The sequence below is a fragment of the Kogia breviceps genome, chromosome 19 (genome assembly GCF_026419965.1).
Source record: "Kogia breviceps isolate mKogBre1 chromosome 19, mKogBre1 haplotype 1, whole genome shotgun sequence".
NCBI classification, from domain to species: Eukaryota; Metazoa; Chordata; class Mammalia; order Artiodactyla; family Physeteridae; genus Kogia; species Kogia breviceps.
This window is the reverse complement of record NC_081328.1, coordinates 40,909,015-40,932,104: the sequence shown is the minus strand read 5'-3', so window position 1 is coordinate 40,932,104 and position 23,090 is coordinate 40,909,015. Positions and strand designations below refer to the sequence as shown.

The following is a 23,090-nucleotide window of genomic DNA, read 5'->3' as shown; positions in this document are numbered from 1 at the left end:
TAGGTGAATGAGGTTTGGGCCAAATCAACCAGGGATTAAATAGTGACACTCCTATCTTGATGGCAGGCCAGCCAGGGAACTTTGCCTCCTGCTTTCTTTTTTTTTTGTTTTTTAAAGAAGATGTTGGGGATAGGAGTTTATTAATTAATTTATTTATTTTTGCTGTGTTGGGTCTCTGTTTCTGTGCGAGGGCTTTCTCTAGTTGTGGCAAGTGGGGGCCACTCTTCATCGCGGTGCGCGGGCCTCTCACTGTCGCGGCCTCTCTCGTTGCAGAGCACAGGCTCCAGACGCGCAGGCTCAGTAGTTGTGGCTCATGGGCCTAGTTGCTCCGCGGCATGTGGGATCTTCCCGGACCAGGGCTCGAACCCATGTCCCCTGCATTAGCAGGCAGATTCTCAACCACTGCGCCACCAGGGAAGCCCGCCTCCTGCTTTCTTGCATGCCTCAGACCTGTTCATGGTCCCAGTGTGGGGACAGATGATTAGAAAGTGGTGAGCAACTGACTCCTGGCAGCCATTGCTGTTTCATCCTAATCAGACTCATAGAAAGCTTACATATCCTGGAAGTTAAGAGGGTTTTCCAACCATGCTCTTAGGAAGGGCAGGATATTTGCCCCACTTTATAGATGAGGAAACGGACACCCAGAGAGGAGAAGTGACTTCCACAGTCTCAGCACTAATTAATGATACAGTCACTAGTGATTGGAATCAGACTTTCCGATTCCAGGGCAAGGCTCTCTCTTCCATCTCCACAACCCCCGGTGTTGGGGATCAGAATGACGGTGGCCCACCAGAATCCAAGCAGCAGACCGCTGTGGAGGATAGAGACACTGCTGCCCAGCGGTGCCCTAAGGGGCCGCCCCTCATATTCAACAATCCGTCCATGATACTCCTGGCACTGTCAAAGCCAAGCAGGTGCCATTCTCTGCCTCCACCGGTTTCTCCACATCAAAGCTTGAAGTTCATTCTTCGGATGGTCGCGGAAGAGAAGAAACCCTGGAGAGCGGCTGAAACTCCCTTTTTGGGTAAGTGGATGCCGACTTAGCCCATAGAAAAAGCAGGTTTGAAAACGTGTTTGATGTCTGGTTGCTGCATTTGGTGATGAACTCAGTCCCAGGGACAACTGAGACAGGCCGTAACCCACCCCTTTCCCCCTCCGTACCCCAACCCCATACCGGTTTCTGCCGGTCAGTCTGGCGGCTCCAGCCTCAGAGACACTGCCTCAAACCTCCAGCAAGCAGGAAGGGGAAGTGCGCAAGCGCACTGTTGACAGCTCCCGCCACCTCGGAGCAGTACACTGTTACTGAGGAAACAGCCAATCAGCCATCCGGACGGTGACCAATGGCAAGCTCCGATGAGCCGACCCGGCTAATTTGAACACCGCGCGGGCCGGAGGTTGGCGCTGGTCCGGTGCTTGAGGGGCGGCGCTCTCCGGTGGTCAGGGTTTCCTGTCTGCTGCGGCGGGACCCGGCAGCGAGGGGCGACACCAGCGGAGGGGAACCGACGAAGGGTAAGCGCTGGCCCACGACGGAGGCGGCCCCGCGGGCTCCTGCGCTCCGGTCTGGACGGGAGGCCCCAGCTGGTGACGGCGGCGCAAGCCGGAGCCCGGCCTCTTTTGTGCGGGACACGGAGGTGCAGCGTGAAGACCGATCAGGTCCCGGGCGGTCCCTTCCGAACAGGGTGGGGGGAGGTGCGGGGAGAAGGCCCTTCCTTCCACACCTGCACGGGAGATCGGGACCCTCTGCTTATTTGTACAGGATCTAGACTGGGCCTCAAGTCTGCACCCGGGCCCAGCCCTCTGTACATCCGCTCTGAGAAAGGTACCCCTGCTCATACGTAAGGAAGAATTGGGTCCTCCCGTGCACTAGAACTGGGGACGTGGGACTCTGCACATCTGTAAGGAGTAGCTAAGACCCTCACTGCACATCTGTGCAAAACTGATTGCAGAGCTGTGCCAGGGGCCATAACTTAGTTACTGGGGCACCCAGTAAATATTTGATTGAATAAAGGAAAGAATGAAAGAAGAACTGCATGACGGAAAACCAGGCCTGCTCCTGTTCCTAGGATGTCTTTCCTCTTAGCTTTGATCCTTTAAGGTACTGAAGTGACACGGGAAAGATAAGCCTGGTCTGTGTCAAGGAAGATAGGGGATTTTACTGCAGATGTTGGTTCTTCTGGTAGGGGGTGAAATGCTAGTATGTCATATCAATTCTAATAATGATGGCTAACATTTACTGAGCACTTACCAGGTTTGAGTGAACTCATTTAATCCTCACAACAACCCAATGGAATAGATACTAATATTTACATTTTACAGGTTAAGAAACAGAGAAGTTAAGCCTAGCTAAGAGGGGAGCATCCACAAAATTTTTCTGTATGAGCTTCTTGTGGATGTTACACTGCTTTCTCCAGTCTTATCACTATTCTCTTTCCTCTCCGGTCACACAGTCCATGCTTCAAACAACTACCAAAGTATCCAGTCCTTCTCTGCCTATTTCATGACTGAATTCCCCCACCATCAGAGAGAGATTTTAAAGTGTCTCAATTTGTTGCTTTTATATTAACCAACCCAGCTCCATTTTATACCTTTCTTTTAAAAAAAGTATGCCAGTAGCATATTTTTGAAAGGTCTTAATAAAAATTGTCTCTATCTGGCCACAGAGCAAATCTAAACAGTTATCAGAGTATTGTACAAATCATATTCTATTTCCACAAGCAATTAAGTTTAAAATACAAAAGAAAAAGAAACAAACCCACATTTGGATTAAAAAAAACATTTAAATAACTCAGTCAAATAGGATATCATTATTCTAATTAAAATGTAATTAGCATGAAACAGTGATAATGCTATTTATAAAATGTGGGGAACGCAGTCAGAGAATACTTAGAGGGAAATTTATAGTCTTAAAGGCTTACATTAGGGGCTTCCCTGGTGGCGCAGTGGTTGATGGTCCACCTGCCGATGCAGGGGACGCAGGTTTGTGCCCCGGTCCGGGAAGATCCCACATGCCGCAGAGCGGCTGGGCCCGTGAGCCATGGCCTCTGAGCCTGCGCGACCGGAGCCTGTGCTCCGCAACGGGAGAGGCCACAACAGTGAGAGGCCCGCGTAATGAAAAAAAAAAAAAAAAAAAAAAAGACTTACATTAGAACATATATTTTTTCAAGCTGAAAGTGAGGCAAATATTCAATTTTAATAAGACAGAACAGAACAACAGAATTAAAGTGTAGAAAATAAAAGAAGTTAAGAGCAAAAATTAATGAAATAGAATTTTCCTATATAATAGAGATGATTAACTTAGCCAAAAGCTGTATCTTTGAAAAGACTAATAAAAATCCAGACCTCTGGTTATATTGATTAAGAAGAAAAGAAAAGAAACATGGAAAAATGACCTTAGGAATGAAAATAGGGACATAACTTTGGTTACTGAAGGATTAAAGGAGAGAGAAAGACTTCAATGGGAACTCTTTGATGATGCTTTTGGGCAATTTTCTAGGAAAAACAACTTACCTAAACTGATTCAAGAAGCCATGGAAGGGACTTCCCTGGTGGTGCAGTGGTTAAGAATCTGCCTGCCAATGCAGGGGACACGGGTTTGATCCCTGGCCCGGGAAGGTCCCACATGCCACGGAGTAGCTAAGCCCGTGTGCCACAACTACTGAAGCCCGCGTGCCTAGAGCCCGTGCTCCGCAACAAGAGAAGCCACCGCAATGAGAAGCCCACACACCGCAACAGAGTAGCCCCCACTCACCGCAACTAGAGAAAGCCCACAAGCAGCAATGAAGACCCAACACAGCCAAAAATATATAAAATAAAATAAATAAATTTTTTTAAAAAGCTATGGAAATTTTGAACAAACGTAGGACTACTGAAGAAATTTAATTAGTTTAAAATCTACCTTCACACACATCAAAAAAACCCACAAAAAATATACAGGCAATTGAAATGATTCTAATCTTATACAGAGAAACTCTTTCAAAAAAAAGAAAGAAAGGAAGAAAACATTTCCAGTCTACTTTTTTTCGGGGAGGCGGGGTGCCGCGCGGCATGCAGGATCTTAGTTCCCTGACCACGGATCGAACCTGTGTCTCCTGCAGTAGAAGCTCAGAGTCTTAACCATTGGACCGCCAGGGAAGTCCCCAGTCTATTTTGTGATACCAAAAATGAGGCAAAGAAAATTTCAAGCCAATCTCTTTTTTTTTTAATGCGGGCCTCTCACTGTTGTGGCCTCTCCCGTTGCGAAGCACAGGCTCCGGACGCGCAGGCTCAGCGGCCATGGCTCATGGGCCCAGCCGCTCCGTGGCATGTGGGATCTTCCCGGACCGGGGCACGAACCCGTGTCCCCTGCATCGGCAGGCGGATTCTCAACCACTGCGCCACCAGGGAAGCCCCAAGCCAATCTCTTTTATAAATGTAGTTGTAAAAATCTTAGATAAAATACTAGCAATCAGAAGCTAGCGATATATTTTTTAAAAATGCATTACGACTAAATTGGGTTTATCCCAGGAATGTGAGAATAGCTTAACAATAGAAGATCTATTAATACAATTTACACATTTACAGATTAAAGGAGAAAACATATCCCATTAGGTACAGAAATAGCATTCAGTAACCATTTATGATTTTTTTCAATGGTAAACTGGAAATTTCCTTAAACCAACAAAGAGCAAAATGAAAGTAGGAAAGAGACAAGATTGCTCACTATTGCTGCTTTCAATATGGTACCTGAGGTCCTAGCCAGAGCTGTAAGACAATAAAAATAAATAAAATTGATTAGAAGGGAATGAACAAAACTATCATTAGTTACAGCCTTATGATTGTTTATTTATAAAACAAAAGAACACAGCTCCTTCCTCTTTGCTACCACCCATAGAAAGAAACAGCCATCTTTGGACATTTTTCTGTGGGTACTAAGGTGAGGGGAATTAAGAGCTGCAAAAGCCCAAGTAGAAGGCAGAGCAGGCTAGGATGAAGAGTAGCGCCTCTGATGACAGAACAAAGTCAAGTTCTGGACTTGCTACTTACCATCCGTGAGACAATTTCCTTCCTGAGCCTCAGTTTCCTTTGCAGAGTAGGGATGTAACAAATGTATCAATAACTGCAGAATGAGATTGCTGTGAAAGGTAAACGAAATGCTTGTAAAGCACTTAGCATAGTGCCTGACACATAGTAAGTGCTCAATAAATGTTAGCTATAATTGTAGTTATTTTTAGGCTTTTGGCTTCAGACTGCTTTTCTCTGGCCTCTGTTCATTCATAGGACAAGTATTATACAGCATCTACTGCATGCTGGATCTGGCTCCTAGGCATCTGGGGTGCACAGACTATATCAGAAGAGGGTCCTGCTCTCATGGAGCTTAAGGACAAGAAACACGGTGTATGATTGTTGTGAAGGAGCAATGAAGGGGACCACAGCAACCGCTATATAAAAGTACAGCACCCAAGGGCTGGGCACTTTCATTGCCTTCCGAGCTCCCGATGTCTGCAGGCAGACCCCCCTCAAGTCCTCAAAAATTCTTCTCCAGGGGCTTCTGAGCATCTTGGGCTTTTCTCTCTGTCCCTATGAGGATGGGCAGAGGAGGCTACCCTGAAAACAACTGAATCTTGGCTTCCCAGCCTCAGCTCCCCAGCGAACTAGCCTCCGGGTTTTAATGAGCTGCCCCAGGTTAGAAATAGGATGTGACTGTGGCTGGCTCAGAACCCTGAAGATCTTATTAAAGAATCATCTCCCTTGTACTTTGGGCTGAAAAGTTCTTTCCAACCGAGGATCAAAGCAAACTTGACAAACGTTCTCTCATTCATCTCCCGTCCCCCTGGGGCAGGAGCAGATTGGTAGCTGTTCTCTCTGGCTCTCGAAGGGAGATGATGTGACATCAACGTGGTGTGGCTGGTGGAAAGACCTCCCCACCAGTCAGAGGCAAAGCAGAGACCAGGACCCAGGTGTCCTAACTGTGGCCATGCCAATGTCACCCTACCCGCTCCCCACCTCCCACCCTCAGCAATGTCTCAGGAAGAAGGGAAACATCTCGTTAGGCAAACAGTCGGCCTCACTGGCCCTCAGGAGGCGGAGAGGAGAGAACTGTAAAGGTTAGGCGCACTCCGCTGCCAGTGCCCTTTTAAATTTCCTGCTTTGAATGGTAGGCTGCTCTGTAGCTCCAACTCAGCTAATACAGTGTAGACTCAGACGGTGGGACCAGGCACCCTCTGCCTTCACTTTCCTGGTCACAAGAGTGGGGTTCCTGGGAATTCCCTGGCGGTCCAGTGGTTAGGACTCCGCGCTTTCACTGCCGAGGGCCGAGGGGTTCGGTCCCTGGTCAGGGAGCTAGGATCCTGCAAGCTGTGAGGCACAGCCCAAAAAAAAAAAAAATAGAGTGGGGTTCCCTGGGGGTGGGAATGCGAGGATGGGAGACAGGAATTCTGAGTGTTGAAAATTAGGTCTAGTCCGTTTATCTGAAAGCGTTTGCAGCATACATAATGCTAGTTACATAAAAGGGATTATAGGGCTTCCCTGGTGGCGCAGTGGTTGAGAGTCTGCCTGCCGATGCAGGGGACACGGGTTCGTGCCCTGGTCTGGGAGGATCCCACATGCCGCGGAGCGGCTGGGCCCGTGAGCCATGGCCGATGAGCTTGCGCTTCCGGAGCCTGTGCTCCGCAACGGGAGAGGCCACAACAGTGAGAGGCCCTCGTACCGCAAAAAAAAAAAAAAAAAAAAAAAAAAGGGATTATAATTATTATACAAACATAAGGGACTATTACAGCTATGTGCTCATGAGGGTGTAATACATAACGTCATCACAAGGCAGTATAGCAGGCTCTATGGTCAGACTGCCCGGGTTGGAACAACCCGGATTCATCACTTACTACCACTGGGATCTTGGGCAAGTTGCTTAACCCTCTCTGTCTCAATTTTCTCATTGCAAAATGAGTACAATAATAGTATCTATCACGGTGGGGTCATGATGGGGTTGAAAGGAGGTGCAACGTGTAAGGCGCCTAGAACAGTCCCTGACGGAGTGGGCACTCACCTGTTATGTTTAGTATTATGATGAGCTGATGGCTGGGACAGGAATAGAATTAATTACACGCAAGTAAAAAGATGATTATTGGTTGACATCTCTCCTTTGTTTCGTGTGGGGAAGAAATTAAGAAGTTTGCGGGTGAAGGACAGGAGTTTGAAATCATCTCAATTCTGCCTCATTCCCCAAGGAAAAAATGAGTTGTTTGCTGGAGTTTTAGGTAGAAATCCCATGTTTCTTTGCTGAATGACCCTGGTAATTGTGGCCCATCAGTGGGACCTCATCTTTCCTAAGAAAGCATTCATCTATTCCTACCCCCCGAGAACAGCCCCCTGTTTCTTACCCCTGTTAACATATCCCTAGACTTGGGCTGAACTTTTCCAGGATATCTGTGACTCCTGCATTCCAGAAATTCCATCTCTACCTTTGGTAGGCTGGCTTGAAGGTGAAATGAAAGGGGAGAGAGGTCTGAGGGGAATTCAAGAGAGAATAGGTAAATAAGCTTTGGGGATTACTATCAGGGCAATATTAGGAAATCTATCCATGTCATCCTCTACATTAACAGACTAAAGGAGAAACACTGCGTGATCATCTCAGCGAGTGCCAAAAAAGCATTTATAAAAGTTAGCACCCATTCCTAATGGGTAGTGGAGGGTGGGAAACTAAATATAGAAGAGCTAAAAATAGAAAGTAACTTATTATTTGCAAACTATATCATCATTTAATTGAAAAATCTAAGAGAATCAATGACAATCTATTAGAACTAATAAGGGGGTTCAGCAATGTGGCCATATACAAGATCTGCATATAGAAATCAGTAGCTTTCCTATGTTCTGTCAAAATGAATTAGAAAATGTAATTTTAAAAAGAGCTTATTGGGGGAAGGAGAGGGTGGGGTGGGAGGAGGGGGAAAAAAAATAAATAAATAAAATAAAATAAAAAGAGCTTATTTACAATATAACAAAGACTATACAGTAACTAGTAATAAACCTATGAAGAAATGTACAAAACTCATGTGAGGAAAACAATAAAATTTTACTGAAGATTATAAAGTTGTGAATAATGAAAAGAGATACGATATTCCTAGATGGGAAGACTTCATACTGTAAAGATGCCAATTCTCATATTAATCTATAAACTCAAAATAATCCCATTTAAAATCTTAGCAGGATTTTTCATAGAATCAGCTCCATAAGCTGATTCTAAAATCATGCACAAGACAAGATGCCCAAGAATAGCCAAGAAAAAGAACAATAAGGTGATATATTATAGAACCACAATAATTACGAGTTACGGGAAAAGGAATGGACATTTCAGTAGATCAGAATGGAGGGTCACAAAACAAATTCATGTTTATATGAGAATTTAGTTATGTTAAATGTGGCATTTAAATTAGTTGGGGGGGGCTTCCCTGGTGGCCCAGTGGTTAAGAATCCGCCTGCCAATGCAGGGGACACGGGTTCAAGCCCTGGTCCAGGAAGATCCCACATGCCACGGAGCGACTAAGCCCGTGCGCCACAACTACTGAGCCTGCACTCCAGAGCCCTCGAGCCACAACTACTGAAGCCCACGTGCCTAGAGCCCATGATCCACAACAAGAGAAGCCACGACAGTGAGAAGCCCACGCACCACAACAAAGAGTAGCCCCTTGCTCTCTACAACTAGAGAAAGCCCGCGCACAGCAAGAAAGACCCAACACAGTGCAAAATAAATAAATAAGTAAATTTATTTAAAAAAAAACAATACAGGGATGCCTGTTATCATTCAACATTGTTTTGGAAGTTCTAGGGAATACAGTAGACAACATATGAAATATTTGGTATAAGTATGGAGAAGAAAAAGTAAAAAAAATTATTTTCTGATACATAATTGTATACTCAGAAAACTCAATAAGCTCTAATAAAAAGCACTTAGAGTCAATAAGAGAGTTTGAGGGAATTCCTTAGTGGTCCAGTGGTTAGGACTACACACTTTCACTGCTGAGGGCCCATGTTCAGTCCCTGGTCAGGAAACTAAGATCCCACAAGCCTCATGGCATGGCCAAATAATAATAATAAGAGAGTTTGAGGGTGGTGGGTATAAGGCAAATATATAAAAATCAATCATGTTTTAGGACTTCCCTGTTGGCACAGTGGTTAAGACTCCACGCTCCCAATGCAGGGGCCCTGGATTCGATCCCTGGTCCGGGAACTAGATCCCACATGAGTGCCGCAACTAAGAGAGCCAAGTAAGGAGCCTGCCTGCCACAACTAAGACCCAACGCAACCAAATAAATACATTTTTTTTAAATCAATCATGTTTCTCCACATTAGCACCTGGAAATAGGGAAGGTGTTCCATTCATAAGAGCAATAAAGTACTTAAGAATTGTATTAGAAGGAAAATTATAGAAATTATCTGAAGATATAAAAACTACATGAACAAATAGAAAGGCAATAGCCATATTCTTGTATGAAAACATTTAATACAAAACAAATATGTAAATTTAATATAATCCCGATTGTAATCCCAATAGGGTTTTCTTTGGGGGGTGGGTTCTGGGATGGGGATGGAATTGATACAATGTTCTTAAAGTCGAATAGAATAAATGACTGAAAATAGCCAAGAGAATCATGAAAAAGAAAGCTGGGGCTGGGAGGGGTGTCTTGCCTTGCTAGATAAGAAGCAACTGTAAAGGAATGGAGTGGAGACAGTGTGGTGCTGGCACAGGAATAGACAGATTAGTGGAACATAATAGAAAGCCCAGAATAGGCCTCTGAAAAAAATACAGTGATTGGATATGACAAAGATGGTCTTTCAGATGAGAAAGATATTTGCCAGTAATTGGTGCAGGCATCAATATTCTCTTGAGGTATAAAATGGAGCTGAGCTGTCGAGGAGGAGGTGGGAGAAGGCCCCTGAGTGCTAGGCTGAGGGCACCTGGAGAGGCCTGGGTCAGATTGGTCCTCATCACCCTCCTGTCTCTGCCCAGGTGTTGCCATGGTGATGGCGGTGGAAAACAGCGTGGTGCGGGTCGTGGTGCGGGTGCGGCCCCCCACCCCGAGGGAGTTGGAGAGTCAGCGGCGGCCTGTGGTTCAGGTAGTGGATGAGCAGGTGCTGGTGTTTGACCCTGAGGAGCCCGATGGGGGCTTCCTTGGCCTGAAATGGGGCAGCGTCCATGATGGCCCCAAGAAGAAGGGCAAAGACCTGACGTTTGCCTTTGACCGGGTCTTTGGTGAGGCGGCCACCCAACAGGACGTGTTCCATCACACCACCCACAGCATCCTGGACAGCTTCCTCCAGGGCTACAACTGCTCAGGTGAGCCCGTCTCCCCCCTCTGCTGGGCACTGGTTGAGGAGGGCTCCGGCTGTGCGTTCTCTGTGGGCCTCCCCATTCATTCATTCTCCTGTGTGGGGACCACTCCACTGGCCCACGGGATACGATAGCAGATCGGGCAGACAGCGTTCCTGTATTCGTGAGGCTTACAGTCTAGAACTGGGAGAAAGCACATCACAAAATCACACCCACGAGTGTATGGTTAAAAACCAACATAAGTGGGCTTGCCCGGTGGCGCAGTGGTTGAGAGTCCGCCTGCCGATGCAGGGGACGCGGGTTCGTGCCCCGGTCCGGGAAGATCCCACGTGCCGCGGAGCGGCTGGGCCCGTGAGCCACGGCCGCTGAGGCTGCGTGTCCGGAGCCTGTGCTCCGCAACGGGAGAGGCCACGACAGTGAGAGGCCCGCATATCGCAAAAAAAAAAAAAAAAAAAAAAAAAAAAAACAAGATAAGTGATATGAGGGAAAGAATTGTGGGCCTTCCACAGAGGAAGCTACCCAGGCTGGAGAAGGCTTCCCTGAGGAAGGGATAAGCTCCCACCCATAGTGGAGACCCCTTTGCCCTCAAATCCACAAGCCTATAGGGGCACCAGGAATGGACACGGAGAACTCGACAGCTGAACGTAGGGGATGTGGGCGGGTGGGAGGGAGCAGTGGAATCACGCAAGTGGAAGGAAGGAAAGGGGCTCGGTGGGGAAGGGAAGGGCTGACCGGATGGAAATGCACTGCGGGAGCCCCTGGAGAAGGTGGATCCGGCCCTGCCGCCACCCTACTCCCTACTCTGTCTCCTGTAGTGTTTGCCTATGGGGCCACCGGGGCTGGGAAGACACACACCATGCTGGGAAGAGAGGGGGACCCCGGCATCATGTACCTGACCACCATGGAACTGTACAGAAGGCTCGAGGCCTGCCGGGAGGAGAAGAGACTCGAGGTGCTCATCAGCTACCAGGAGGTAGGGCTGTTTGCACCCCAGGACTGGGCGGCTCCATCCCTCATTCTCACAACCACCTCAAGAGGGAGTGGGGTGGAGTAAGCAGGAGCGGGAGAGGGTGGTAGGGAGTGGGCAGACAGGCACCCAGAGGGTGGACACAGCAACAGAGAGACTGCGTGTGAACGGACCCCGCCTGTCCTACTCATCCTGTGACATCATCCAGCAAAGGGCCACTCACCGCGGCGTGTCTCATGCTTCCCTGAGCCAGCAGCTCAGCTCTCCCCGGCGCCTAGGGGAGAGGCTTCCTGCCCAGCCTCCCCCTCGGGTCTCTCCCTGGCTTCCTTTCTCCTCAGGTATACAATGAGCAGATCCACGACCTCCTGGAGCCCAAGGGGCCCCTTGCCATCCGTGAGGACCCCGACAAGGGGGTGGTGGTGCAAGGACTTTCCTTCCACCAGGTAAGGGGCTGGGCTCCGGTGCGACGAGCAGCCCCACTGGTCCTCTGGGATCCCCTCACCGGGCAGTTTGGGGATGTCCTGGATCCTGTTGGGGCCGTGGTGGTGATAGCAAGGGGGTAACATTGGTCCTGAAGAGCAGCCCTTCTGTTGGGGGAAAAGTCCCCAACTGGGGAGACCACAGCCCCCTTCCTGCACATCTCCTCTGTAGCCGACCTCAGCTGAGCAGCTGCTGGGGATGCTGACCAGGGGGAACCGTAACCGCACGCAGCACCCCACTGACGTCAACGCTACGTCCTCCCGCTCCCATGCCATCTTCCAGGTGAGGAGGGGTCACAGGCCAGGGCCTGAAGCTGGAACTCCTGGTGCCCAGTGCCCCCTCACCCCTGCCATCTGCCCCCAGATCTTCGTGAAGCAGCAGGACCGGATCCCAGGTCTGACCCAGGCCCTTCGGGTGGCCAAGATGAGCCTGATTGACCTGGCTGGCTCGGAGCGGGCGTCCAGCACCCACGCCAAGGGGGAGCGGCTGCGGGAGGGAGCCAGCATCAACCGCTCGCTGCTGGCCCTCATCAACGTCATCAACGCCCTGGCCGACGCAAAGGTAAAGCTGCACGGAGCCAGGCTCCTCCCCGGGACAGGAACCCAGTGCCCGAGCCAAGTGTCCCTCCCTCCAGCCCTGGGCCAAAAGCTATCAAGTCTAAATTTCCTGGTGGTCCAGTGGTTAGGACTCGGTGCTTTCACCCCAGTGGCCCGGGTTCAATCCCTAGTCAGAGAACTAAGGTCCTGTAAGCCCAGCAGTGGGGTCATAAAAACAAAAACAAAACAAACAAACAGGGCTTCCCTGGTGGCGCAATGGTTGAGAATCTGCCTGCTAATGCAGGGGACACGGGTTCGAGCCCTGGTCTGGGAAGATCCCACATGCCGCGGAGCAACTAGGCCCGTGAGCCACAACTACTGAGCCTGCGAGTCTGGAGCCTGTGCTCCGCAACAAGAGAGGCCGCGACAGTGAGAGGCCCGCGCACCGCGATGAAGAGTGGCCCCCACTCGCCACAACTAGAGAAAGCCCTCGCACGGAAACGACGACCCAACACAGCCAAAAATAGATAAATAAACAAATGTGGGGTTTAAAAAAATGCTTTTAGAAAACAAACAAACAAAGAAAGAAAAGCAAAGGCTACCGAGTCTAGCCTGGGTCTGTGTAGCCCAGACACTCACTCCACGCTCACCCACTGTCCCCAGGGCCGCAAGTCCCACGTGCCCTACCGGGACAGCAAGCTGACCCGCCTGCTCAAGGACTCCATCGGGGGCAACTGCCGCACGGTGATGATCGCTGCCGTCAGCCCCTCCAGCCTGGCCTACGAGGACACTTACAACACCCTCAAGTATGCCAACCGGGCCAAGGAGATCAAACTCTCGGTGCGTGCCAGCTGGGACGGCCACCCTGGAGTGGGGGTGTAGGGGTGTCGGGGGAGCCCCCAGGCTGGGAGGAGGAGGGGACAGGACCCATTGGCTTCCTCTGGTACCTGGAGCAAGCGTTCCTGCATGGCCGAGGGAAGAAGTGACATCGTCCTCGTCCTTAAAATAGCACAGCACTGGGATGATTGAGGCAGAATCTTCTCAAGAGGGAGGCAACGGAAGGGAGTGGCCAAGTATCAGCCAGTGATCTTTGTCAGACTTGTTTTTAGCAGCAGGCCCATATTTTTGGCAAAACAACATATAACACAGATAAAAGCAGATTTGCCCGGTTTCCCCCGCCTCCTCCAGGGAGTCCCAGTGCTCCAGGAGCCACTGCGGCAAAGCCCCTGGCCAGGGGAGAGCATATCGGTCGGGGAGCCGGGGTCTCGGTTCAAAGGCCAGCTCTCCTCTTGCTGTGCTAGGAGAGCCACTGGCCTCCCTGTTCCCTCAGTCGTGAGGGTGAGTCTCGGGAATGTGAGTGAGGTGTGCCTAGCACGGCGTCTGGCCGCTGGAAGTGGTTGCCGAAAGCTGCTTCGAATGAACAAACAGATCCCTCCCCTGTGCCCCCATCTCAGCTGAAGAGCAACGTGATCAGCCTGGACTGTCACATCAGCCAGTACGCCAGCATCTGCCAGCAGCTCCAGGCTGAGGTGAGGAGCCGCCCGGGGAGCTTGGCCAGGAGGCAGGGCGCCCGGCTCGGGGGCAGGACGGGACCACTGGTGCGCGGCCAGGGCGCTCTGCCTGCCCCTTGCCTCCTGTGCTCGCCTGGCGCTCTGAGGGGCTGGGCTGCCTCGTTCCAGGTGGCCACCCTGAGGGAGAAGCTCCGAGTGTACGAGGCAGGAGCCCAGGCCCCGCAGCAGGACTCCTTGCAGCCCCCCAAAGCGGGCCCTCCACATCAATCGTGAGTTCTGCCCCCATCCTTTCTCCAGCTTCTGCAGGGCTAGGACTCCTCGCTTCTGTTCTGGCATCTGGGGTTAGAGGGTCCTACTCGCTGCCCTGCACACTGACTGTCACCTAGAGTGGTCTCTGTCAAAGGAGTAAATCACGCCTCAGCCTATATAAGCAGCATCTACTCTTCAAAAGAAGGTGCATTTAAGGGGCGGGTGTCATTGTTTCCTAAACCAGAAAATCCCTGACTCCTTCTCCCACCCTCAGCTACTGCCCTCTTGTTACCCAAGCATCCACCCCTTATGGACCTGGAGCCACAGAGATCCTGCTGCCTCCCTGATTTTCCCACCTGCCCCTGCTTCCCGCCTTTCAAACCTCTCCTTTCCCCCTTAGCCGTCCCAGCTGCCCGTCGCCACCCCACCTCCCCAGCCAGCCCTGCACCCCAGAGCTACACCCAGGGTCGGCAGTCCTTCCAGAGGAGAGCCTGGGGACAGAGGCCCAGGTGGAGAAGGTCGTGCAAGGAAACTCTTCAGACAGGGAGCAGCCCCCAGAGGACAAGGACGAAGGTCCGGCTGAGGAGGTAAGACCTGGAGCCAGTGGAATATTGAAAGAAATGCCCCACCCCCAACTCACAGGGCCCCTTCAGTCCCAGCTTCTCTACCTGGATGTCTCACACCTCAGTCATGAGGAGGCTTTCAGATCCAGCGCAGGAAGAACTAGTCTGTCAGATCCTGTGTGTCTGGAAGTGGGGAGGCTGTGTAACAGACGGGGAGCAGGGAGCACAGGGACTGGGAGAGAAAAAGCCCCTACCGGGACCCGGTCCTTCCAGGAGCTGTCATTCCCACTCTTGGAGGAGGGACGGGTTGTAGGAGCTGCTCACGTAAAGTGAGGGAGGCCATCCTGGGCCCTCGACCTGTGACTCCCTTCCTCTCTAGGTTCCAATCCAGGTGCCAGCACAGAACCTCAGACACCCATTGCCCGGCTCCCCTGATGTGACCCTGCAGCCCAAGCCAGTCATGGACCACCTCCCACCACAGAACCTGGGCAGGGACCGTTCTAAGCAGTAGGTATCTTCTTGCTCCAAGGCAGGAGGTGATGGGTTCCAGGCCTCCTGGGGTGGGAGTTGGTGCTAAGTACATCACAAAAGCTCTGTTTCTGCTCTAGTTAAAGAGGCAAGTCTTTTCTCATCAATATTGTCCCTTACCTGCTGTCAACAATTTGATATTATCACCTACTCTGTTTATGTAGCATCCTCTCTATTTATTACTCCGTGTAGCTGGCAGCCAACAGGAGGGAAGCAGAACACCAGATTCCATCCAGACAGCTGGCAAACACCGAGCTAGGGCAGGGCTGCCTGGGCTAGTGCTTTGCTTTCCAGTCTGAAGGCCAGACTGCCTGTGCTCAGCAAGGAGACAGCTGCCAGGAGAAGCTGGGCAGCAGCTGAGCAAGGGACAGCTTTTCTGAGTCAGGTGTTCATCATGTGTCTTCATCAACAGATTGACTGCTGCTCTTCTCGGAAGTAAATACAAACCCAAAGAGAAATGGCTTTTGGACCATTCTTTTCGTGCTTAATAGAGAGGTGCAGCTAGTATTTTCTTCCTTGGCCCCCAGAACATAAATCCCATGCCACTTAGCTTTGCTGCTGCCAACCCTACACCTCCCTCCCCAGCATGCTTCACGCCCAGCAGTGTATTTAAAGCTTCCGGACGGAGGGCCTGTTTAATTTTATTTCTTGCTGGGGAGTGCCTGTTCCCGACTCAGCAAAAAATGCTGCAGCCTGAATAATCAGCGGCTCATTATCTGTCTCCTGCTGCCGACTCCCCAGGGCCCTGGAGTGGCAGGGATGCACTGGCGGGATGTCCCCTTGGCCCCCAGGGAACAACCATGGACTCCCACTGATGACTCAGGGTCTCTCTGCCTGGAGTCCCGCGTTGCTAGGACACCAGGGTTCTCATTTCTGCTTTGCCTCTGATTTTGTGGTTTCTGACAAGTTGCTTCAACCTTGGCTGCGATTTGGGCATCATGGTCCTTGTTTTCCTTACTTCTTAGAGTTAATAATAGATACTAATAAACTGTGATGGAAGACCCCAACTGTCAGGGGCTGCAGAACATTCTACGTCTTCTCCATGCTTGAAAACAACCTAACAAGCAGATAATCGAAAAAAATTTTGCTTTGGCCTTAGAATTTAGAATCTTAGACCACCAGGGCACTGAGTAGATCTTAGATTTTCCAGTTCAGTGGTTTTTCAGAATTTTTTTTTAGCGGCAAAGCCCCGTCTTCAGATGAAATCTTATGCTGAGGTCTAATATGTAGGACAGATAAAGCAGAGCTGTTCCATTAAAAACATCCTCTGATGGGTTTCTTGAAACCTGAATTGAAAACCCATGATACAGACTGACTCCCCGTCTATGGGGGCTACACGGCAAGAGGGACGGGGCCAGACCTGGGTCATCTGACATCCAGGCCAGTGGCTTTCTCCCCAGACTTCCACTTTTCTCAGTAGTCTAATTTTCATATAATGTGTGGCTCAGGCAGATATAGAATGAGTTTCTGCTGTGTCCTTTTTAATTTATATCCTGCCTTCTTTCAAAAAGGCCTTGAGGCTGCTTTATAAAATGAGTTTGGGTTCCCTGAGCACACACTGAGGACAGAGGAGGGGGCTCAGAGATGTCCAGGCAGGTAAATGCTACCCAGGGATAAATGACTGGCCATGAATAATCCCCACCGAGATAACTGTTTATCCTTTTATCATGGGTGTGCCTCACAGGAGGAAAATTTGCTTTCTTAGAATCTAAATTTACAACATCAATAATCACATTACCCTCTTACTTTCCTTTATTTTATTTTTTACATATATATTTTTAAAATAAATTTATTTGTTTGTTTATTTTTGGCTGCATTGGGTCTTCGTTGCTGCGTGCAGGCTTTCTCTAGTTGCGGCGAGCGGGGGCTACTCTTCGTTGTGGTGCGCGGGCTTCTCATTGCGGTGGCTTCTCTTGTTGCGGAGCACGGGCTCTAGGCGCGTGGGCTTCAGTAGTTGTGGCACGCGGGCTCAATAGCTGTGGCTCGCGAGCTTAGTTGCTCTGCGGCATGTGGGATCTTCCCAGATGAGGGATCAAACCCGTGTCCCCTGCAATGGCAGGCAGATTCTTAACCACTGCACCACCAGGGGAGTCCTTTGTAATTTCCTTTAAATAGCCCCTCAGTGCATGTGAAGCATGTGTTAATACACACACTCTTTCAGCAACCCAATCACTAAATAGAAAGAGCAGACTGAATGCATTTTTGAGGGTCTCCTCGGAACCAAGATCAACATGGCCTATCTCATTTAATCTCTTACTATCCTAACAAGGTAGATGGCATTATTATTATTACTATTATAGAAAACAACAGTTAACTAATCTTATAGTGCTGGGTATGTGCCAAGTACTCTTTAAACACTTTATATAGGGCTTCCCTGGTGGCGCAGTGGTTGAGAATCCGCCTGCCGATGCAGGAGACACGGGTTCGTGCCCTGGTCCGGGAAGATCCCACATGCCGCGGAGCGACTAAGCCCGTGAGCCATGGCCGCCAGGCCTGCGCGTCCGGAGCCTGTGCTCCGCAACGGGAGAGGCCACAACAGTGAGAGGCCCGCATACCGAAAAAAAAAAAAAAAAAAAAAACTTTATATCTAAGATAACCCATTTGGGGAATTCCCTGGCAATCCAGTGCTTGGGACTCTGTGCTTTCATTACTGAGGGCCTGGGTTCAATCCCTGGTCAGGGAACTAGGATCCCGCCATCTGCCGGGCGTTGCCAAAATTTTTTTTAATAATATAACCGATTTCATCTCCCCAGCAACCCTGTGAGGTGGCTGCATGTGTTGACCTCATTTTAGGGATGTGGCCACTGAGGGTGAGAGGTGATCCGAGGTCACGCAGCTGGGACGTGTTGGAGCCGGGTTTTGAGCTGTTAGTCGGACTTGAGCCTGGCTCTTCTCTGCTACCCCCCATTTGCCCCTCTGGGAAATGGACTTAAGATCACAGCACTTGTAGGTGGCAGAGCTCAGAGGAAACTCAGACCTTCCGAGTCCAAGGCCACTTAGTGCCCTTTCCCTACTTGCCAGGTACTGTCTTTGTCAGGGGACATGTTTAGTGGGTGAAGCCTCCCCCCATTACCGGGGTCACCTCCGCCAGCCTTGGTCTTCAGCGCGGCTGGAAGGGTGATGAGGCCGGCCAGACAGTCCGGGAGGGCCAGTGCACGTGTGCTGCTCCCCACACCTGCAGCCCTGGGGCCCGGTCCTCCGGGCAGGTCTGAGGCGGGGTGGGGATCCCCTTCCCTCTCTTCCAGGTTGGCTCTGAGGGTGCTGTGCCTGGCCCAGCGCCAGTATTCCCTGCTCCAAGCGGCCAACCTCCTGACCCCTGACATGATCGCAGAATTCGAGATGCTGCAGCAGCTGGTACAAGAGGAAAACACTGAGCCTGGAGCAGAGGCCACCGGGGAGCCTGACCCGGCCAGGGGGTCACCTCTGGCTCAGGAGCTACGTTCAGAGTCAAGTGAGTCTCAGCCCTGCTCGGCCTCTGTCTTCTGGTGCCAAGGCGTGGCTGGGGCCCCAGGTGCTGGGTTATGGCTCAGTCAGAGACTGGACCCCTAGGATCATGGACTTCTGCACAGAGAGGCCCCAGGGGTCACGCAGACCTGAGGAGTCAGGGGCTCCTGCCTGTCCTGTGTCTCTCTGCCCCCAAATTCTCCTTCCTTCTGGCCAATCCCTGATCCCTCAGCACCCTCCTCTCTGCCCAGAGTCTCCAGGATACTCCGGCCCTGTGACCCGGACCATGGCAAGACAACTGAGTGGCCTCATACACGCTCTCGGGGTCCCACCCAGGCCTGACCGCACCTCAGCTCAGGCATCCCGACGGCCCACAGAGAAGAAAAGGAGGAGACCGAGCCCCTTGGAACCAGACAGCCCCCCAGCCCCGAAGCCCGGGACCAAGCGCCAGCGCCAGTCCCTCCTGCCCTGCCTGAGGAGGGGGACCCCGCCTGAGGCTCGGCTTCCGTCCGGGCCCGTCACGCCCACGGGGGGGCGGGCCTCCTCCCCCTGCCCTTCCCCTCACCTCTGCCCAGCCACAGTCATCAAAAGCCGGGTGCCCCTGGGCCCTTCCGCTCTGCAGAACTGCTCCACCCCTCTGGCCCTGCCCGCACGGGACCTCAACACCACCTTTGATCTCTCCGAGGAGACCCCCTCAAAGCTGGGCTTCCACGAACGCATTGGCTGGGACAATGTCCCCCGGGAGTTGAACAGGCTGGATCAGCCCTTCATCCCCAGGTGGGTCTCCCTTCTGGCCTCCCAGCAGGGGGTCAGGGGTCAGCAAGGGACAGAGGTGCTGCCCAGGGGGATGGAAGGCAGCACGCTCTTGGAGTTGGGACACTGCATCTCTTTCCCTTTGGTCTGACCAGCATCCGGGCCCAGGAGAGCAGAACGCGCCGTTTCCTTGGAGGCGTTGCTTCTCTCCAGGCCCTGCCTTGTCCATCTGTACTTCAAAGCCGCCAGCTCTGTGCCGGTTTGGGACATGCCCATGAGTAGCTCACAGGCGCCCCCTATGGGGAGGGTCAGCAGGGAGGAGGAACTAAGATGGGGTGCCCAGCCCACTCTGTTCCTTGGCATCACCTGGGCCTGGTCTGAGTTCTGTATCCCACTGAGAAATACCTGTTCCTACCACGTCCACCCCAGACTTTGCCCTCCAGCCCAGCATCTGGAACTGGGAAGGGGATCCTGGGAAAACTTTATCCAGCATTTTTCAGTGGGAAGATGCTCTCACCCTCGGCTTCTGCCCGCGTGGCAGGGCGGGCGAGTAGCAACCAGCTCAGGACAGTCCAAGGCCACGAACAAGCAGCAGACTGACCTGGACTCGGGAGGCCGAGGGTGGCAGGCTGCCCACTGCTCCCCCCACCTCTCCCACAGCCCGAACCCCCTCTCAGTAACAAGCTCAGAGCTAGGCAGGTGGAAGGGTGAAACTGTCTGAACTCCAGTTCCCCAGACGCGCCAGAAACTGACACCTGGATGTTCTCCCAGAGCAGGCCTGCCACTCAGCTGTCAGCCCAGGCCGAGTGAGGCAGGGAGAGGAGTCCCCCTCTTAGGAGGAAGAAACTTCAGAGGTCATCTCGTCTAACCTCCCTGTTCCGCAAGCGGGGGGCCGGAGTGGGAGGTGCTGCCACCCTTTTCTGGTTCCCTCCTGATGTGCCACCTTCATCCTCTTCCCTGCCCAGCGGACCCAGGCCCCTGTTCACCGTGAAGGGCCCCAAGCCGGCAACTTCCTTCCCTGGGACCTCAGCTCGCAAGAAGAGGCGCGTTGTGAGGTGAGGTTGGGGAGGGATGGGGGGAGGAAAAGCCGGATCTGTCACCAGGGCAGCGGGCGCCCGGGCCAACTACAGGCGCTGTGTGTGTCTCTAGAGCCCTTGGAGCCAGCAGCAGGGGGTCTTGTGAGCAGGACCAGCGCCTGGTTGTCTGAGGTCCCCTGGGCTCTTGCTATTACAGGATTATATTAGAGAGGTCTCCCTCCTTTGGTAAAGGCCACAGACCCTCCCTCCATGCGGGGGACAGTGTTCACTGGGCAGTCCACTACCCACCCCCTCACCTCTACTTCCCTCCCAAACCCCACTCAGCTCCCCTTCCTCTGCTGCCTTTCCTACCCTCAGGTCTGGCCTTGGGACTTCCTCCTGGTGCTCAGCCTCCCCCGCCTGTCTAGCTCTTACCCTCACCCCCCCGCCGCCCCCCACCCCGTAGTCCGGAGGCTTGGCCGTGACCCTCCCCCCTTCTTCCTTCCTTCCCTCCAGCAGTTCCTCAATCTCCCGCGGCCACAGCCGCATCGCCCGCCTCCCCAGCAGCAACTTGAAGAGGCCAGCTGGGCCCGTGGCAATCCCAGGTGACTGGCATTTGGGGGCAGGGGTGCTCTGGGTCACAGTGGCAGATGGGGACAAGAAGTAGGAGGGGAGGGAATTCCCTGGCGGTCCAGTGGTTAAGACTCTGGCGCGTTCACTGCGGTGGCCCAGGTTCAGTCCAAGATCCTGCAAGCCGCCAAAAAAAAAAAAAAATGTAGGCGGGGACAGGCGAGAGGAGGGCATGGGGGGTACTTCGGAGCATCTCAGGGACCCTGGTGAGAGAGATGGGGGATGGGGCGGGGGAAGGGAACGGTGGGATACAGCCTCCCTTTTCTCCTTCCTCCCTGCCTCCCCTCATCTAACTGGCCTGCAGAGCCCCCCTCCAGTCCCCACTCCCCTGACAACCAGAGGAGCCAGAAGGAACTGTTGGGGGTTGGGAGAGCGCTGTCAGCTGGGAGCTGCTCCGCCAAGGTGTCCTGACCGCCCGGCCCCTCTTGGTCCCTGGAGCCGCCTGCACCAGGAGACCTGACCTGCCTTCCTCAGCTCGGAGCAATTAAGGCCAACACCCTCTTCTTTTATTAACAGTCCTCCCCCAGACGTTCAGTCTGCTACCCGCCCCCTTTATTAATCTCTTGTTACACTCAGCTTCTCAGCGTGTATTTATTCATTTGTGAGTTTTAATGTGTTGCTATTTTAAAGGGTGCTGCCATCATTCCCCCCTAGTTTATAACACCCTCCATGCAGGAAGGTGGCTTTGGGGAGCTTTGTGGCCCACCCCCCATCTAACACAGGGCTCTCTGCACAGTGATGCCGCTGTGCAGTTGAGGAGGGGTGAGCATGGGATGGGGGCACGAGGGAGTCCCAGCGGCGCTCTTCCTGGCTTTGAGAGGAAGGCATCTTCAGCCCCATCCCCCCCCCCCCGGCCTGGAGCAAAAGCCCCAACCCCATGCCACAGTCCTGGCATTGATGCTGGTGATGGTGGTGTCTTGATTTCCAAGTGAAGAGAGTTTATCGTTTTTACCCTATTGTAAACAGGATACACACTCAGTGTAAGAAGAAGTGTAAACCTTAATGCTACCACCTAGACATAAGAGCTGTTAATACTTGGGTTTATATCCGCTGATCCTTCAGTTCTGCATATATATATAGATATAGATAGATAGATAGATAGATATAGTTTTTTATTATGATTAATAAACCATCTCCATCCTTGGTGTGTGTTTCTCTCTGTACACCTAGGTAGGATAGCAGCCCCTTCCTCCTCTTCAAGAAACTTCTGAGTATAAAAAACATCCCCCCTCTGCCTCCCCCTCTAGCCTTACAGGTGGGCCCTGTCCCTTACTCCACAGCCCCACCTTCTGCTAAGGGCCCCTGCTCCTTAGCAGGTGAAGAAGCTATCACCCCTGGAGGCCTGGTCCATCCTCCTACAGCCTGGGTGCGGTGGGTTGCCAGGAGTCCTGTCGTCAGAGAGAGCGTCTTAGTGGTCCCCAGGTCTTACAAGGCTCCAGGCTGAGCCTCCACCTGCTGGAACCCATTGCAATCTTCCTCCCACAGCTCCAAAAGCTCCCCTCCACCCCCGTTCGATGCTTTCCCCTCCACTCATTTGGATTGTGGCAGTTCAACCCAAGCCTACCTCTGTTTCCCCAGGAAGACATGGCTGGCTGCATGAACGAATGGCTTAACCAAAATTCCAGGAGTCTGTGTTTAAACTGCCTCTGAAAACAAACACGGTAAAAGGCATTTAGCACTTTGTGAGTAGTGTGTGAGCAATGCTGCTAATTTCAAATGAGGTCTCCCTGCTCTGGGCGAGCAGCCTCCCCCTCTACCGGGGCACCCCTCCCCGCTCAGCTTCCATGCCTTTTTGGAGGAGTGGAGAGCGCAGAGGGGAGTGCTGCATTCCTACCGGCTGCAGGCATCTCACACGACTTCACGACCTTATGAGGTATAATGAGGAAATAGACAAAAAGATTAACAAAATGTGCCCGGAGTTAGACGGCAAGTGGCAGCGCCAGGATTCAGACCAGGGTCTGGTTGTACACATGACACCAAGCTGCTTCCGTTTAGAAGTGAACAGACATCATTTCTTTCCGCGTGCCGGGAATTTCCTCCTCTCCGATTAGTCTTCATGAGTTTTTTTCCCCCTGTGTACCATGATCCCCTCAGAAGCAGTCACTGCCTC

The 23,090-nt window shown here is 52.0% G+C and overlaps 1 protein-coding gene across 1 annotated transcript; it reads left to right on the top strand.

Moving 5' to 3' along the window:
• The first annotated feature begins 1,628 nt into the window (after positions 1–1,628).
• KIF18B (kinesin family member 18B) lies at positions 1,629–21,625 on the top strand. The gene is made up of 16 exons (XM_067022255.1): positions 1,629–1,653; positions 9,983–10,309; positions 11,119–11,276; positions 11,609–11,713; positions 11,922–12,032; positions 12,114–12,311; positions 12,950–13,126; positions 13,741–13,815; positions 13,966–14,066; positions 14,447–14,633; positions 14,989–15,116; positions 18,383–18,586; positions 18,804–19,358; positions 20,300–20,389; positions 20,870–20,955; positions 21,285–21,625. Exons 2-16 carry the CDS (start codon positions 9,991–9,993, stop codon positions 21,389–21,391), a joined length of 2,601 nt encoding a protein of 866 aa, XP_066878356.1. The 5' UTR covers positions 1,629–1,653; positions 9,983–9,990; the 3' UTR covers positions 21,392–21,625.
• The last annotated feature ends 1,465 nt before the right edge of the window (positions 21,626–23,090 follow it).